At 47.0% G+C, this 18,498-nt stretch overlaps 1 protein-coding gene across 5 annotated transcripts in view; it reads left to right on the forward strand.

The window, feature by feature from the left end:
* The window catches only part of Dapk1 (death associated protein kinase 1), a 203,698-nt gene extending 185,856 nt beyond the window's left edge, over positions 1–17,842 (forward strand). For all 5 annotated transcript variants that reach the window (XM_045142872.1, XM_045142871.1, XM_004672345.3 and 2 more), the window contains exons 20-27: positions 1,825–2,047; positions 3,178–3,366; positions 6,471–6,668; positions 7,296–7,434; positions 8,839–8,959; positions 12,196–12,384; positions 15,375–16,603; positions 17,078–17,842. In XM_045142872.1, the coding sequence (XP_044998807.1) occupies positions 1,825–2,047; positions 3,178–3,366; positions 6,471–6,668; positions 7,296–7,434; positions 8,839–8,959; positions 12,196–12,384; positions 15,375–16,603; positions 17,078–17,117 (2,328 nt within the window). In that variant the 3' untranslated portion in view covers positions 17,118–17,842. The remainder of the gene's footprint in view (positions 1–1,824; positions 2,048–3,177; positions 3,367–6,470; positions 6,669–7,295; positions 7,435–8,838; positions 8,960–12,195; positions 12,385–15,374; positions 16,604–17,077) is intronic.
* The last annotated feature ends 656 nt before the right edge of the window (positions 17,843–18,498 follow it).

Below are 18,498 nucleotides of genomic sequence, written 5' to 3' on the forward strand. Positions count from 1 at the left end.
CCAAGAGATTTGCAATCTTGGGAAAACACAGGCATATTAAAACGTGCTTCCCCAGCCCCACTGGGTTATGTGCAAAAACACAGCTAAGCCCTAAGCTGAGGTGATTTTTCCTATATATAAATTCTGGTCCGATGCTCAGAAGTCACAGGGGTCCAGAGAGTTCTTCACTGTGCATGTATTTGGTGCACGTGTTGTTGGAACCACTAGCCACCAGTGCCAACGCATCTCCACAATATGTGAGAATCGCAGCCCAGCTGAGAGTGACTGGTGTCAATACAGAAATAGAAAGTAGTGGTAGGGAACATTGGAGTCTTCAGAGGAGTGTGTAAACCACTCATGAAAAAGCTAGCAGTGTTGAGTTGGATGGGTCAACAAAGAAAGAGCATCTCGGGATTCAGAAGTGGAAAAAGTGGTCCAGCCAGATGTGTAATCCCAATGAGATGCCTTTGCATGTTTCCTTCTTGGCATATATGCCAATCACAGAGCAAGTGTTTGTTGATCACTCTCTGTGTCAGAGCTGGGATACCATATCTAGCCTTCGGTTGGCTTATGGTCGGGAAGGATAGAGTTCTACATTGTTTTTCAATCAGCTGGTGTCACAATAGAGCACCATGGGTGTGCTGGGCCTACAGGAGGAGGTGACAGACAAGAGAAGTTTTGAGGGTGTGTAGAAGCTAAGCTAAATGAGGTGGGACCTTCCTGGGATGCTGTGAAGAAGGGACTTCAGGCTGCATGGAGTCGCTCCAAACAGCATATGTAGGCAGCAAGCAGGACCTGGTAGAAGTGAGGCAAGTATGTGGACAGGATGAAACCATTGGCATGAAGGATATCCCACTGCATAGACTTGGAGGTGGGTGGCGTGGGCACCCTGTGCTCCTTGATAACATTCCATTGAGAGCATTTACATTTGAGATCAAATTTTCACCGAGTGCCCCAAGAGTGTGTATCTCAGTCTAAATTTTCCAGTTCTCAGCACCGGACTTAGTACATAGGAGATCAAGTGTTTGCAGATGAATGAATGAGTGAATCTGGGAATGATTCTGTGTTGGGAAGACTTAATGTTTCTCACTATAGGTTGAAGAAAGAATAAGGTGAGAAGTCTTTGTGTGTGGACTTGTCCCTTGTGAAACATCCTCTCTCCACACCTTGTACCATACCAGTCCCTTAAAGGAGTCAACCTCCACACAAAAGAAGCTCCATCTCCTCAGGTTCCAACAGCATCATGAAGAAAGCAGCCCTCCCTATGGATGGGAACAGGTTCTTTCCCCTTCGCATCAGACCTGTCATACAGACAAGAGCAGGTTCCCCTCTCCTGTGAGAGGAACTAGAACTTGCAGGCAAAAGCTAGGCCCAGAATTCTTGTGCCACAACTGTGCTATTATGGAACCAGACCTTTCACACCTGGGAACAGACCGTTCCTAGTCAAGAGCCTATCCTATGTCCAAACTGACACTTTACATGTACTCCACCCAATTTCTTATGAGTCAAAATACCGTGCAAGCAGGTAGATGCTTAGACAGGGCTGAGCACAGGGGACTGGCAAGGACACCCATGGAGGAGACTCCTTTTGGGGTGAAGAAGGCACTCTGGAATGAGACCATTGATGATTGTACAACATTTAAAATGTATTAATGTACACTTCAAGACAGTGACTTTTGTGTTAATATGTTTACCTGAATTTCAAAAACATTCAGTGGAAAAAGAAATCTATCTCCACAAAAGGAACATGTGCAGACTTAGGGCTAAGAACCTCCATAACCATCCTCTGCACTCTGTCAGGGTCTTGCCTTTTCCACGAACAACAGGCTCTTATTTCTGTGTCAGGACACACACCGAGGATTCTTCATTCAGCAGCTACGACCCACGCAGAACCTCCAGCCAAGAATCAAACTCAAGCTGTTTGGCCACTCGGGATCGGGGAAAACCACCCTGGTGGAATCTCTCAAGTGTGGTCTTCTCCGGAGCTTTTTCCGAAGGCGCAGACCCAGACTGTCCTCCACCAATTCCACCCGCTTCCCGCCTTCACCTCTGGCTGCTAAGCCAACAGGTAGGAGTGTCCAGGTGGTAGCTGTTGTGCATTCTCCCAGGTCAAGGTCTGGGATAGAGCTTCCCTTGTTTATGTCGCTTTACCCTACAGGTGAGTGGAGGTTGAGCCCCCAGCCAGGAGATAGGATGTGGGATACGTCTTCCTCTGTGACCCTGCTCTGCCACCAGTAGCCCCCAGCACTAGCCAGCATATTTCTGCAGCCCAGTCTCAAGATGCCTCTGGATCATCCAAGCAGTATTAGAGGAAGGGAGAGAGACTGGAGGTTCCCTGCCATGGGAAATGACATCATGGGATTCTGTGTTCACTCACAGTGGTGACACGGTGGAAACGTGACCTCCAGTGACCTCACACATGCTTGTGACCTGATTGCTACATGCATCACTTGACATTTTTAAGCACAGACAGAAACCTCCATCCTCTTGGAGAAGCACTTGACAGGCTGTTCCTGCCCTCACCTGTCAGAGGACAACTGCTCAGGACCCTGCTTATGACCTTGGAGCCAAAGCAGGTTCTCCCTGCAAGTTTGCCACTCCTCACCACTAGGGGGCAGTAGTTAGCAACATAATAAAGGTTTCTTCTGATTTCAATATAGCCAATAAGCTGTTATTTTAATCCTGTGACATGCGACCCTGTCCTTGCCTTTTGTCCTCATCATGAACACTAATCATCCAGATGTAGGAATGACAGCCACTTACAATTGCTTGTCCCCCTTGGTGAACTTAACAGCCTACTAACCATGTCCACTTCTATCCAATTGTTGTCCTGGGCAAAAGTACCAAAGTACATGGAAAGGACAGACATGTTCCCATGAGATCCTCAAAGCTCTTGTAAGGCTGGAATCACAATCTGTAAAATACACTGAAATGGCAACTGTGATGCCCTTGAGGGTTGTGTGGTCTAAATTTCTTCTCACATTCTTGTTGGTCACGTTTTATATCTCTGTCATCAGAAGTACATACATTTGAATGTAACCCCCCCCCTCCTCTTTTGCCCTCTGTCCTTTCCTGGGGCCTATCCTTGCTCCTTCCACTGTCCACTTTCTCCCCCTCACTCCCTACCTTGGATATTCTTCCCATCCCTGCATCCAATTCTTGGCTCTCTGAATGTGGGATTGCCTTTCCTGCCCACAGTCTCGGTGAGCATCAACAACCTGTACCCCGGCTGTGAGAATGTGAGCGTGAGGAGCCGCAGCATGATGTTCGAGCCAGGTCTCACCAGAGGGATGCTGGAAGTGTTTGTAGCACCGTCCCACCACACACACTGCTCATCTGACGACCAGTCCACCAAGGCCATTGACATCCAGAATGCATATTTGAATGGTACGTGGTACAATTCTACTTATCCCAAAGGCAGCTTGTTCCAGAGTCTGTCATATCTGCTGAAAGCAGACTGGGCTGGGAAGAAACCCAGGACTGAGACATGACTGGCTAACACCTCTAACAATAGAACTACACAGGCAAGTCATCAGCACACAGTAGGTGCTTAGTAAATGACAGATCAATTAATATTTTTAAAAAAGTAGAACTGGGGCTGGAGAGATGGCTTAGTGGTTAAGGCACTTGCCTGTATAGCCAAAGGACCTAGGTTCAATTCCCCAGGACCTATATAAGCTAGGTGCCCAAGATGGTACATGTGTCTGGAGTTGGAATGCAGTGACTTAATGCCCTGGCACACCCAGATTTTCCCTCTCTCTTTCTCCCTGTCTGTCTCTCCCTCTCTTTCTCTCTCAAATAAACAAAAATAAAATATTTTTTAAAAACAGCAGGATGGGAGAGATGGCTTAGTGGTTAAAGTGCTTGTCTGTGAAGCCTAAAGAACCAGGTTCTACTCCCCAGTACCCGTGTAAGCCAGATGCACAAGGTGGCACATACATCTGGAGTTCACTTGCATTGGCTGGAGGACCTGACATACCCATTCTTTCTCTATCTGCCTCTTTCTCTCAAATAAATAAATAAATGATATATATTTTAAGTAGAACTCGTGCTGGAGACATGGTTCAGCAGTTAAGGCACTTGTCTGCAAAAACTAAGGACCCAGGTTCAATTCCTGAGTACCCATGTAAAGCCAGATGCACAGTGGCACATGCATCTAGAGTTTATTTGCAGTGGCTGGAGGCCCTGGCATGCCCATTCTTGTCGTCCCCTCCCCCCGTCTCTCTCCTATCTGTCTGTGCTTGCAAATAAATACATAGAACTGAATACCCATTTAGATAGGCAATCTCATAAGCACACAGTCCCTTTAGTGATGAAACAAATATAAGACAATTTTTAAACACATTGGGAGTTATATCTAATACTGTCATAGAGACATAGGCAATTTTGTTTTCTCTGTGCAGTTTTTTTTTTTTTTTATTTATTTGAGAGCGACAGACACAGAGAGAAAGACAGATAGAGGGAGAGAGAGAGAATGGGCGCGCCAGGGCCTCCAGCCTCTGCAAACGAACTCCAGACGCGTGCGCCCCCTTCTGCATCTGGCTAACGTGGGACCTGGGGAACCGAGCCTCGAACCGGGGTCCTTAGGCTTCACAGGCAAGCACTTAACCGCTAAGCCATCTCTCCAGCCCTTCTCTGTGCAGTTTTAAGTCTTTTGTTACTGTATATTAATTATACATAATGGGTCACATTATGACATTTTCATACAAGTATGCATCCACCCCCTCATTGCCCTTCTTTTATCCCACTCCCCGTCCTGCTCACCCCTTCATCTTCCCAGCTAGTCCCTCCCCCTAATGCTTCCATGTGCGCACGTGTGCACACCAGAGACTCCTGCCACTGCAAGGAATATCCATCCAACTTTAAGTGGGCTGCTGGGGAATTGAATCAGGCCAAGTTAGTTTTGCAAGCAAGCCTCTTTAACTGCTCAACCACTCCTAAATCCTTCAGGTCGTTTTTTTAAATGACCACACAATTAAGGGTTGCTAGAAGGCTCATGGGTGAGGGGTTGTATGCAAGCGCATGGACACCTTACTAGTGGCTTAGTACTGACGAAAATGTCTTTCCCTCCCCAGCAACCATTAGATGAGTATAAATCCTCAGGGAGGGGCGGGACCTCATGAGTTCCTCCCATACAGTGACAGAATAAGAGCTTTAATCTTACTCAGGTAACCACAGCTGTCCTGAGCTCAAGAGTGCAATGGCCACATCATTCTGGAAGTCGATGTTCCACACCACACCCCTCTTCCTCTGGCTCTTGCATTCCTTCTTCCACCCAGTTCCCTGATCCCTGGAGGGGAGAGGATGTAGATGTGCATTCATTTGCTTTTCATGACTGAGCACTCTATTGATCTCGTGTTTTTTTTTCTTTTTTTCTTTTTTTTTTTTTTGATGGTTTTTCGAGGTAGGATCTTGCTCTAGACCAGGCTAACCTGTAATTCACTATGTAGCTATGTAGTCTCAGGGTGCCCTTGAACTCTCAGTGATCCTCCAGCCTCTGCCTCCTGAGTGCTGGGATTAAAGGTGGGCGCCACCACGCCTGGCTTAAGAATTTTTTTGTTGTTGTTGTTATTGTTGTTTCTCCTTTTTTTTTTTTTTTTTTTTTTTTTAATTTGAGAGAGTGTGTGTGAGAGAGAGAAAGAAAGAGGCAGGTAGAGAATGAGTCTGCCAGAGCCTCTAGCCACTGCAAACAAACTGCAGATGCATGCGCCACTTTGTGCATCTGGCTCACATGGGTCCTGGAGAATCCACCTGGGTCCTTTGGCTTTGCAGGCAAGCACCTTAACTGCTAAGCCATCTCTCCATCCCATCATCATGGCATTTTTGTTTGCTTTCAAGACAGAATGTTGTTATATAGCCCAGGCTTGCCTCAAACTCACAATCTCTCTGCCTCAGCCTCCTGACTGCTAAGATTACAGTTGTGCACCACCACACATGGCAAAGCATTTGCAATGGGTTGAGGTTTTAAAGTTTTGCTGGGAATATTCCTTTCACTCTGCATAACACTTTGTCCTCTGTGCAGGGTCCCCATATAGTCCCAAATCCCTGGGATGATGGCCCCAGCCATATTGCGATGCGGATTTCAGGCAGAGATCAAGTTATCACCACTAACTTGGAGTGAAACTCCCCAACTCCACTTTAAAAATGTTCCATAACTCACCACATGGCCTTGAGCAGCCCACTAATTTCCCCCAGACTCAGTACATCTGCAATTCTGTTTTCTGTTGCTGCAATAAAATACCCAAGGCTAGGCATTTATAAAGGGAGGAGATGTATTTAGTTCCCAGTCTTGTGACTGAAAGTCCAAAATTGGATGGCCCCATCAGTTCAATGTCTGGTGAAGAACTTCTCTGCTATGTCACTTTGTCATGGCCAGCCTCGTGGTGGAGTGTGCCAAAGGGAGTGGATTATGTGGTGAGACTGGAAGCGGGTACCAGGGAGCAGCCCGCTGAGGGGTATTGTCTCAAGTCCTCAGATTTCTTCCCCTCCAGGAGTTGGTGATTTCAGCGTGTGGGAGTTCTCCGGAAACCCTGTGTACTTCTGCTGCTATGACTATTTTGCTGCCAACGACCCCACCTCTATTCACATCATCGTTTTTAGTCTGGAAGAACCCTATGAGATCCAGCTAAACCAAGTGATTTTCTGGCTCAGTTTCCTGAAGTCGTTGGTGCCGGTGGAAGAACCTATAGGTGAGCTGAGCCCTGGGGCCAGGGAGGTCCTTCCTGCTCTGCTCCCAGCCCGCTGCTGGCCACACACCTGGCCATGCCCGTGCTCAGAGTGTAGCGTGGGGCTCACAGCTACGGCTTCCTGCCTTTCTTCTTCTCATAGAACTTCTGCCCTGTGATGTGCAGGGAGATTTTGTCTCATGGTTCTGTGCTTCAAAGGCCCAATCCTGAGCCTTCCCTGGCAGCCATTTCTCCCTTCCTTCAGTATACTTCAGCACCAATGTCATTGTAGCTGATGCAAAGTAGAGTTGTCCCTCTCAGCCCAACCTAGCATGCTTTCAGCGAGCTTTCTCTGGTCCTGTGAAGGCTGTCTACCTGGTTGGAGATTCAGTCATCCCCCATTTCTCAAACAGCATGGGCTGCTTGAGAGATCCTTGTGAGCTTTGCTAGGGTGGGTCCTGGGCCCTGCTCAGAACTCTCCTGGAGGCCCAAGAATAGGACTGTACTGCACAGTGGGGAACTCAGGTCTGTGGGTAGGTTGTAAATAACTTGGACAGTGTCCTGGGCCTGAGTTCAGCAGCCCCCTCGCCTGGAACAGAGATCAGCCAGGTAGGGGACTCACTTTCTCACAGAGTTTACATTCCCGCCCAGCATTTGGGGGCAAGCTGAAGAATCCACTCCGGGTTGTCCTGGTAGCCACCCACGCTGACATCATGAACATCCCTCGGCCTGCTGGAGGCGAGTTTGGCTATGACAAGGACATGGCATTGCTGAAAGAGATCAGGAACAGGTACGGGGAGGCCCACGAGGGGGAGGAAGCTCCTGCCCCAGGGAACTGGAGTCGAGTGTGAAAATACAGCATAGGACATGTAACCCAGACACAGGAATGAAAGGCCTTTGTCGTTAGGTAAACTTCTTGTGAGCTTTTCATTTTGTTAATGCAGTGAGTACATGTACAAGACACACGGTAAAAAGCCACAACGCTCTCACATTGTCTCCCACATAGCTCCTCCACCCACCTAGCTCCTCCACCAAGAGGGCACTTCCGCTAGTTCTTACAGCTTTGGTCTTTTCATGCCTAACATAATGGTTACCAGTATCTATTATTGTGTAAATTGCAAATTACCAGTGAGTTATGAAATTACTTCTGTAGCAGGATAGGTTAGGGTAGGATGGGATGGGATGGGATGAGATGGGACGGAACAGAACAGAACAGATAAGGATGCCACTCATGTCAAGTGTTATTCAGTAAGTCTTTTGTTTTACTTACCAAGGAGGTAGAGGGTCGTTATGGGCAATATAAAAATAAAAATTTTTACTTACACTTTATATTGGTCATAACCATTGCTATGACAATATACCTGAGGCTGGATAACTAATAAAAAAATAGCATGTTTAGCTCATAGTTTAAGGAGGCAGAAAATCTGAACAGAATACCATCACTCTGTGTGAGGCCCCCCTGACAACATCACATCTCAGTGGCACAAGGATCATGACAAGGCCCATGTAAGGACAGGAACTCAGAAGAGATTCAGAGGTCTCTCCTGAGAATGAACTAGGGTCCCATGAAAGCTATAGTAATGCCTTTTGAGGGCAGCACCCAGAGATGTCAGCCACCTCCAGTTAGACTGTAAACCTCTTTAAGGTTCCATGACACACATCACCACACTGAGGACAGAGCCTCCAGTGTATGAACCTTGGGGGCCAGGCTACATCTAAACCATTGCAGATCCCATCCACAACGTTTGAAGCAGCAGATCTCTAGATTATGCTGTGAACTCAGCTCCTGGATTATCAATTTGAGATGAAACTGGCTCTTGTGAATACTTTTAGATCAGTACCTCTGATCTTAGCCCCTCTGCCATCTGTAGCATCTCCTCCTGTCCCTTGAAGGTGAACACCTGGGCTTCCCCTTTCCTTCATCAGACTAGCCCACATCTTGCTACACTCAGTTCCTGTAGCTGTGCTGATACCCCAGAATCCAGCCTGTATGACCCAGAGTGCACACTGATTTCCCCACATGCCGCACCCACAAGGACCAGGCAGAGTCCACACAACATCAGGGTCAGAGGGGCCTCCAGGCTCACTAGGACGTCCCCCACCTCCCGCCAGCCTCAGAGCCAGTGGGAGCCTGGCCTCTGCATGGGAAGACGTAGTGAGAATGATTCAGGGCTAACTTCTGTTCTTGTCATAGGTTTGGAAATGATCTTCATGTCACAAATAAGCTGTTTGTGCTGGATGCAGGGGCTTCTGGGTCTAAGGACATAAAGGTCCTTCGGAATCACCTGCAAGAAATTCGGAGTCAGATTGTCTCGGTGAGTACACGCTGCAGGGACCTGGACTGACGCCAGGGCTGGTAGGAAAGGGAGCCTCTGTCTGCTGCCCTGAATTTGGTCCAGTTTCTAGGGGACAGATTCACATTGGGGGCCAGGACGAGGGGCTGCATGGACGTACTGTATTCCTGTTGTGCTGGGGTGACGGAGGAAGAGTGTGAGTTTGAGGGTTGTGGGCAACAGTGAACCACTTCTGAGGCTATCAGAGTCATATGCTTTTCATGATTTGTTTAAATGTAACATTTATTTTTTACAAATTACAAAGTAATTTTAATGTGTTTTATTGTAGAATGTAAATTAAGCCCAGAAAAGAAAATTAGAAACACAGTTTATTGCAGGATGTGTCCTAAGATGAGATCACAGGATGAGCCTGTATTCCTGCTGTAGGCAAAACCTAGATGTGTTTGCATTTCTCCTTACTTGTGTCTCCGTATTTCATACAATGCACATGACATCTGAATAGAGTGGGGCAGACTGGGATTTAGACCTTAAAAGTTAAATGTAGGAATAAAGCATATTTATAAAGTTCTATAATCAGTAGATTTGATTAAGAATAGAAGAATAGCTTAGAGAGTTTTCACATAAATCACAAAGTCTGCAGAAAGTTAGTAGAAAATGAAGATATTATTGTAATTTAATGGGGAAGACATTTACCTTATTAATAATCCAGCACTACTGAGCATTTTCGGGGAAGGACATGGGTTGGGCTGTCCTACTCAAGACATAGCCCAACAGGTAATGGGTTAAAGCATTTAAGTGTATAGACACAAGGTAATACAGATGTTGAATGAGAATTTTGGAGAATGTTTTTTCAAAATCATTTTGAAACATTTGAATGCATTTGAAAAAGGTAACCCCTAAAAGTTTGCAAAGAAAGGGCACACAAAGGACAGTGCCTACTAGAAAACACAGGCAAGGCAGATACCTACTGGAAACACAAATATTTAAGACGTTTTCTGATAAAAAAATCATAAGTTGCAAGGTGATATAGATTGGGGGAATTCATTAGTCTGTCTCACAGATCTGGTAAGCAACAAAAATACATGCTAAATGATGAAATACTGCTAAAATGACAAATGCTAGAGGTTATTTAAAGTGGTTTCCAGGCCCAAATCTAGACTTGAGTGAGGGACGCACCTCCGCTCTGACCCAGTGGGGGGTCACCTTGTAATCTGTATTCCCTTCTAAGGCCCAGGCCTTCTTCACCAGGCTCTAGTTTCAGATGTGCTTTTCAGGGATTCTCAGGAGAACCTCTCATCTCATGAAGGCCAAGCAGCACATCAGAGATCAATGCTTTCCTACTGCAGTGCCACCATGATTCAATCAGCAGATAGGAGTGATGTGGAAGACCTCTGGGAATCTGGTCACAAATACTAGCAGACTGTGGTCTGGGGACACACAACAGCCTATGAATAGACGCCAGGGACTCCCCCTAGGTTCAGATCAAGGACTCTGTCTCCTGAGCAGCAGGGAGTCTTTGAGCTGAGTTGCAGTCTGCCCAGCTACTTTGTCCACTCCATCCCTCCCCCCAAGTCCTGAGGGTACATAGGTGGTTCACCACACAAACTACCACTGCTAAGAATTTTGGTTTTGATTAGGGAGTGGAATTAAGGTGGCATAAGAAGGCTATGACATAAGGAGAGATACACAATTAACAGCAATACAGAATATGGAATGTGTAGTTTCTAATTAGGATAGTGTGTTGATTATATGAATCTGAAACAAGAGCTGGTTTGTTTAATTATTGCAACATCAAAATACAACTTTAAGTCAGTTACCTAGAAATGGCCTCAAAACCTGTCAACAGTGGTCCCCAGGAATACCCAGTTTACTGGCTAAAACCCACCCCAATGTTGATGGTTCTCATTCTTCACTCCTCTCCTTGTTCATGACTTGACCTTTGTCTGACTGAGGAGGTTATTTACATGAGGGAGGAAGTGAAGAGAGGAAGGGAGTGAAGACACACGTGACGCGTTAGACACCGATGAGCATATGTTGATGGATTCAGTTTGTTAGAAAGGAGTCTGTGGTTAGAGAGCAACCACACAACCATCCGAAGCACACTGGCAGCGTGTACAATGCTTGCTTGTAGAAGGCTTTTTAGAGTTCAGACAAGCAAGCATGCCAACTGGAAGTCTGCTGGGGTCTTTATGTTCCCTAACACGGGCAGGATCCTACGTGTTACTCTGGGTCAGAGTTTGGCCTCACAAGCTCACACAATTGACTAACATAAAAATGAGGCAGTTTATAGGGAAAACCTAAAAGAATGGGACATATAAGTCCCCTTTCCAAATACAGCCATAAAAGCTTTGGTTTCAAGGGTTGTTGGCTCTTCTAGTCTCAAGGATGGCTGACTCTAAGTGTCAAGGACAGCTGGTTCAAGAAAGGGACTTCCCAAAGAGGAGTCCTTCCAGAATAGAGTGTCTCTATCTTTTTAACCCTTTGGCAGAAAAGACAGTACCTCTCGTGCATATTTTCCACAAGTTCACAATTCCAGAAACATTATGTTCATAATCAACACCATCTGTGTGGCAGCCGTGCGGAGACGCCCCAGCCCAGCTCTACTCGATGGTCAGGTTCTGCTGGAAGATAGCACTGAAGTAACAGCCACCCAGTGTGCAGCCAGCAAAGCACGTCCCCTTCACAGAATTGGAGCATGACCTCTTCTGGGGAGAAGCTGATGGGAGCTTGCTCACAGCAGGCAGGACATCCCCAACACACTAGAGGCTAATCCACCCAAGTTCACCCTGGTGAGCCAGTGACTTCACTGGGCTGCTTTATAGAGCATGGGTGAGCATGGAGTGGAGACCCCAACCAGCTCTAGCATGGAAAGGTCATATCTCAGGGGGACAACAACCTCCCCACAGCTGCTTAGATGGAACTCTGTCCCCGGGTCTCCCACCTTCTATACACTCTTCCTCCCCTGAGACCATGAGACCATGTGCATCCTTGACAATGGCACAGGGGTGCCTGGGATGGCAATTGGAGGTTTCATGACAATCCCCATCCTCTACTTCAATGGGGGAATATTGTGGGCCCAATCTCAAGGGTCTCTTGTGGGCAGTTGCAGCTGCTTCTGATAAAGAGGGCATCCATTGTTTTTCTAGCATTGCCATGTACCAGGTATACACACAGTGTGGAGGAACTGCATTGTCTCTTCTGGGCTCCTTGTAGATGCCCAGCCACAGTGGCTAACCTATCCCACCTGTTTTGTCTAGGGCTGTCCTCCCATGACTCACCTGTGTGAGAAGATCATCTCCACGCTGCCTTCCTGGCGGAAGCTCAATGGCCCCAACCAGCTGATGTCATTGCAGCAGTTCGTGTATGATGCACAGGACCAACTGAACCCCTTGGCCTCTGAGGAGGACCTCAGGCGCATCGCACAGCAGCTCCACAGCACGGGCGAGGTGAGGGCTGCAGGAAGCCAGGCAGAGGCCCGCCCCTGGGGGTGTCTGGCCTGGCAGAGTAGAAAAATGCAGGATCATTTCTACGCCCAAGGCTGTTACTCCTCAGGTGGCCTCAGAACTGCTGCCCGCTGTTCTCTGCGTCTGCTTCACCTTAGCAGTGGTTCATTTGTCTTTGCTTTGCTGATTGCTTCTGGGGGCTCAGGGCCTGAGCCCTGGGTTATGGGGTCTCCACGTCCCCTCAGGCACTTGCTACTTTCTTCAAAGCTGTTCCCAGGGGATGGGAAGGGTCTGGCTCCAAGTACGATTCTAAGTTGACAAACATTGAGAAAAGGCTCATTGAGACAATGTGTTGACAGTGTCTGTGAAAACTAAGACATATCCATATCCAGTGCACAGATGTGTAGAATGGTCATGACTTGAGCCACACATTGAAAGATCTACAGAAAGCAGTGCCCACCAGCAAGAACAGAACATGGGAATTGTTGTCCTAACTTGGGTGACATCCCTGGGGTGAAGTTGGGAAGCTGTTCTGCTTGCATAGTGTGCCTGTGCTCAGAAAGGAGCTGTATTAGTCAACTTCTTGTTGCTAGGAGAAGATACCTGACAAAAAAAAAGAGGCAGGGTTTATTTCAGCTCACAGCTCCGGCTCACAGTCCACCATGCAGGGAAGGCCTGGCGGCAGGAGCATGAGGTGCTGGTCACATTCAGTCCACTGTGAGAAGCAGAGAGTGATGAACACTGCTGCTCAGCCAGCTCTCTCCTTTTGGTGTAGTCCAGGACCCTAGCTCAGGGAATGGTGTTGCTGACCACAGTTAAGGTCAAGATAATTCCTCACAGACTTACACTTAGTGTAACCTGATCTACATAATCCCTCACTGGTGATTCTATCTTCTGTCAAGTTAACACTATAAACTATCCAGGGGCATAGCCTTTACTATTTCCTTCCTTTCCTGAATACTGTGAAACCAGGATGCAACATAAGCTAGCCTGGGCCAAAACCAACAGTTCTGAGGTGACAGTCAGAAGCAGCTCTGGGAATATTAGAAACCAGAAGTTGGCACCTCTCATATCAGATACCACATCATAATCACATTTGTGTGAGGTGTATATTGCTGAAACTAATATGACTTGAAGGTGACTTGAAGGGCCTCAAGCTATAATATCAGCTTTAAACTTCCAGTGAACAATCGGTTGATTGGCTGACACCCCAGCAGTAATGTAAAATGACTGTAATGTAAAGGAAAGAGACCAGGGAGGGCCACATCTCAGATTATACTTTCAGATGGATATAAAACTAACAAAACAGTAAACTTGCCCCCTTGGCTCAGTATTCTCTTGTCCTCTACTATTTTGTCAGCAATTTTGTAATTCATAACGTATAATCTGCTGAATATCATTATCACCTCCTCTCCCTTGAACTGGACACTTTAGTAAATAAATGGAGACTTAGAAGGAGGGAAAAGGAAAGGAAATCTCTGTGATGTGGTCGTTTCTGGCTAGTCTCAGCCCCCTTCATCCAGCTGCTGCCTCCTAACAACTGCTCCGCTGACCTTCATGTTCCTGATCCACACAGCACACGGTGTGCTGTCCCCTCTCCTCAGTCTCCTCCACCAGAGAAGGTGGGTCAGACTTTGCCTCTTATGACCTATAGGACATGGCCAGAATTAGTAACAAATTGCAAATGGTGATGCACCAAATGCCATCTTGAGAACAAAACAGAAACAAGCTATTTCTTCATGAAAGATAAGTGTAAGGTGCGGTGATGAACAGACACAGAGAGGGCATTAGAAGGTCTAAGCCACACTGAGCAGAATCTGCCTGTGGCCACCAGGTGGGGCCGGAGCACCCTGTGAGGAAGGAGCCTACCTGGGAGCACCATGTATTTCATACAGTAGTTCAAAAGGGACAGAAGGAAAAGTGACTTCTGTTTTTGGTAATTGTCTTTTGTGAGACACGATCTCTGGGCAACTCAGGCTGGTCTCAAACTCACAGTGTTCCTCCTAGCTCAGCCTCCCTAGTGCTGGGATTATAGGCATGAGCCACCGTGCCCTGCTTCTTGTTTTTTTCTCTATTCTTTCAACTTCAGGTTTTTAGAGAGAGCAATGTAAGTGTAGAGTTGAAATCCCCACTGGTCACCATCTCAGGTCTCATTCTTGCTTCCTTTCTGAGATGAGCTGTTCTTACTGAAGCTTAACTTTCCAGAAATTTCTTTTTTAAAATGAAAATACCTTTAAACTTTATGTGCATCATGGCATATGCCTATAATGCCAGCAGTCAGGAGGCTGAGGCAGGAGGTTCAAGAATTTGAAGCCAGCTGGGAGCACAGACTGCACCCTTCTCAGTCTTCACGCACTCTCCGAGTACACTGACAAATCATTTACATCCGCCACCTTTCTTCCTTCCTCACCTGCTCACTTGCTTTTCTGTTCTGTACACATCCAGACTCCTCATGTTTCACCCTTAAGTAATTGAGCCTGCTTCTCAGAGAAAAGGATGTCCAGTATACAGGATGGTCACATTCCCAAAACCCAACACTGGTTTAGTACTGTGACTGAAGAGTGTCGTCTTCATACAGTGGGATTTCATTTGCCCTCATGACTTCTTCTTATAGCTGTTTTCATTCATTTGTGGATTTTAAAATTCTGATTTCCTCCAAAACTCAACTCATTACATTTACTTGCTATCTCCCCATCTCCTTCTCCCTCTCTCTCTTTTTTTCTTGTTTTGATTTGGCTTTATTTTTGTCTTTCTTTGTATTGGGTTTTGACATCCCTGTCTGAATGCTTGCCAGAAATCTCCTGATATTCTCAAATTACTTTGTGGTACCAGTGTTGGGCTTGAGAGATAAGTCACTAGAATAGCCTTGAGTCTTTCTTCATAGCATCCAGTCAGGTCTCCTCACTGGGCTCAGGCCCTCTGTGCTTGGAGTGTCAGGAGCCCCCATCCCAGGTCCATTCCTGCTGGTGACCTTGCCTTGTTCTCTTTGGCAGATCAACATCATGCAGAGTGAAACAGTTCAGGATGTACTGCTCCTGGACCCTCGCTGGCTCTGCACCAATGTCCTGGGGAAGCTGCTTTCCGTGGAGACGCCCCGTGCCCTGCACCATTACCGGGGTCGCTACACCATGGAGGACATCCAACGCCTGGTACCCGACAGTGATGTGGAGGAGCTGCTGCAGATCCTGGATGCCATGGACATCTGTGCCCGGGACCTGAGCAGTGGGACCATGGTGGATGTCCCTGCTTTGATTAAGACCGACAACCTGCAGCGCTCCTGGGCCGATGAGGAGGACGAGGTGATGGTGTATGGCGGTGTGCGCATTGTCCCTGTGGAGCATCTTACCCCCTTCCCGTGCGGCATCTTTCACAAAGTGCAGGTTAACCTGTGCCGGTGGATCCACCAGCAGAGCACTGAGGGGGAAGCGGACATCCGCCTGTGGGTCAGTGGCTGCAAGATCACCAACCGTGGCGCCGAGCTGCAGGTGCTGCTGGTCAACCATGGCCAGGGCATCGAGGTGCAAGTGCGTGGGCTGGAGACAGAGAAGATCAAGTGCTGCCTGCTGCTGGACTCGGTGTGCAGCACCATCGAGAATGTCATGACAACCACACTGCCAGGACTATTGACAGTGAAACACTACCTGAGCCCCCAGCAGCTGCGGGAGCACCACGAGCCGGTTATGGTGTACCAGCCACGGGACTTCTTCCGTGCACAGACCCTGAAGGAGAGCTCCCTGACCAACACGATGGGCGGGTACAAGGAGAGCTTCAGCAGCATCACATGCTTTGGGTGTCATGACGTCTACTCACAGGCCAGCCTGGGCATGGACATCCATGCTTCAGACCTGAACCTCCTGACCCGGAGGAAACTGAGTCGCCTCCTGGACCCACCCGACCCCATGGGGAAAGACTGGTGCCTTCTTGCTATGAACTTGGGCCTTCCAGACCTGGTGGCCAAGTACAACACCAACCCCAGGGCTCCCAAGGACTTCCTCCCCAGCCCAGTACATGCCTTGCTACAGGAATGGACCTCCTGCCCTGAGAGCACAGTGGGTATCCTCATGTCTAAACTGCGGGAGCTTGGGCGCCGGGACGCGGCGGACTTTTTACTCAAGGCCTCTTCTGTGTTCAAGATCAACCTGGATGGCAACGGCCAGGAAGCTTACGCCTCCAGCTGCAACAGTGGCACATCTTACAATTCCATTAGCTCGGTGGTGTCCCGGTGAGGGCAGCCTTGGCTTGGCCAGGGTGTCTTTGGACTGAAATGCACGGGGGGGTGCAGCCTGTCCTTCCCCTGCACATCCGCAGGCATTCCTTCTGCACCCATATCCTGAAGACATCCCTCTCCCTCCTGTTTCCCACCTCTCCCAGTCTCCACCTCCCTTCTGTTCACGTTCCCCTAGTCTGTGGTTGGTCTTTCTCCTCAAGAGCAGACCACATGCTTCACTTTGGCCACTTGAAAAGCTAATGCCCTCCTCTCAGTGTTTGGAACTCCATCTCTCGTCCTCCAATACCCTGCTTCTTAACGGTAGTTTTATTGGAATTTCAAAACATTTCAATGAAGTTTTTAAAATTACCTATTGTCCTTCAAAAAACAACAAAAAAAGGAAAGAAACATACACATTATCCACGACATGTGTTTCTTACTCTTTCTTTGCTATACCAGCTCCTCAGCTTTTCTCTTTTATATTTGTAGGAGAGACTCCCATGCTTGGACCCCACTGTATGCTTTATAAACAGACAATATGTGAGTGCCTTTTGCAGAAGAGGGTGTGTTGACATCATCTGAGTCAGCCCGGAGCTGTCACCAAGGAAACGCTACCTCTCTGTCCTTGCTGTTTGCTGATCATCGCCAGAGGTGCTTCACCCTGAGTTTTTGTTGTTCTTTTGTTTTGTTTTGTTTTTGTTTTGTTGTGGGGGAGGGTCTGTATTTTATTTGGCAAGGAAAGAGGAGAAAGAAATCCTCCCCTGGGGATTACATGGCCAGTGTTGTTACTGTAAGAAGATGTTTTCTCAGTTGCTTTTGTTGAAATTTCCACATGAACATGTACATGAAACCTACAAACTGTCATGCTTCATCATTCCCTGTCATCTCAGGTAGAAGGTTGACACAGTGTAGGGAGATGGAGACTGTGTGAGAAGTCAGAAGCCCCCGACTCATAATCCATGGCACTCCGTCATCATCGGTGCATAGCGGATGGTTTCCACGTTTAGATCCTGGTTTGGTCACTTCTTGTACTTGAAGTCTAAAGAGAAAATGTAGGAAACGACTTCTCTTGCAGTGATTTGAAATTGTGATAGAATTTTAAATTGATATGAGGGAACATGTCCTAATTCTTCTGTCCTGAGAAGCATGTAATCTTAACGTTATATCACCTGTACATATATATATGCACTATGTATATACATATATATTAATACTGGTATTTTTACTTAATCTATAAGATACAGTGAAAGAATTGTTTGGGTTTTTTTTTTCCTTTTTCTTTTCATTTTTTTTTTTTTTTATAAATAAACTGTTGCTTATTGCAGTGACTAGTTGGTCCTTAATCCATAGGGAATTCTCTTTTTCTTTTGGGTTTTCACTACTGATGTTCAACACAGTAACACTATTAGGTCTGAAATCTAGAAAATCTTTGAACCTAATTCTTTTTTCTGTTTTTGAGTATTCTGTAAGTTTGAGAGTACAACACACAACCACAGAAGTGTTGCAGTACTGAGCAGTTTTACAGCAAACATGGATTCTCGCACAGTCATCTCTACGTTACCTCTGGTGGAGATACTGTGAACGCAGCTAGTCTGTCCTTCCAGTCTATCTGGTCAGCATGAGCTCGCGTCAGAGCACGGCAGGGTGGCCCTGGGGAACCACAGCAGCAGTAGTTGGTGAATGGTTGTGCATAGAATTGACTTGAAGGCTCACACTTGAATAGTCCTGTAGACCAGGCACACACACTGAGAGATGGCGAATGTCACTTCTATTGACAAGATAATGTGTTACTTATGTTTCAAGTTTAAAGCTCCAGGGCATTTTAAAAGCAGACAATACAAGGTGCTCTAATTCTAGATGCCATAACCTATTCTAATAGTTGCCTGAGAGTTGATAACATTGAGGACCAC

This window comes from Jaculus jaculus, chromosome 2 (assembly GCF_020740685.1).
Source record: "Jaculus jaculus isolate mJacJac1 chromosome 2, mJacJac1.mat.Y.cur, whole genome shotgun sequence".
Lineage (NCBI taxonomy): Eukaryota > Metazoa > Chordata > Mammalia > Rodentia > Dipodidae > Jaculus > Jaculus jaculus.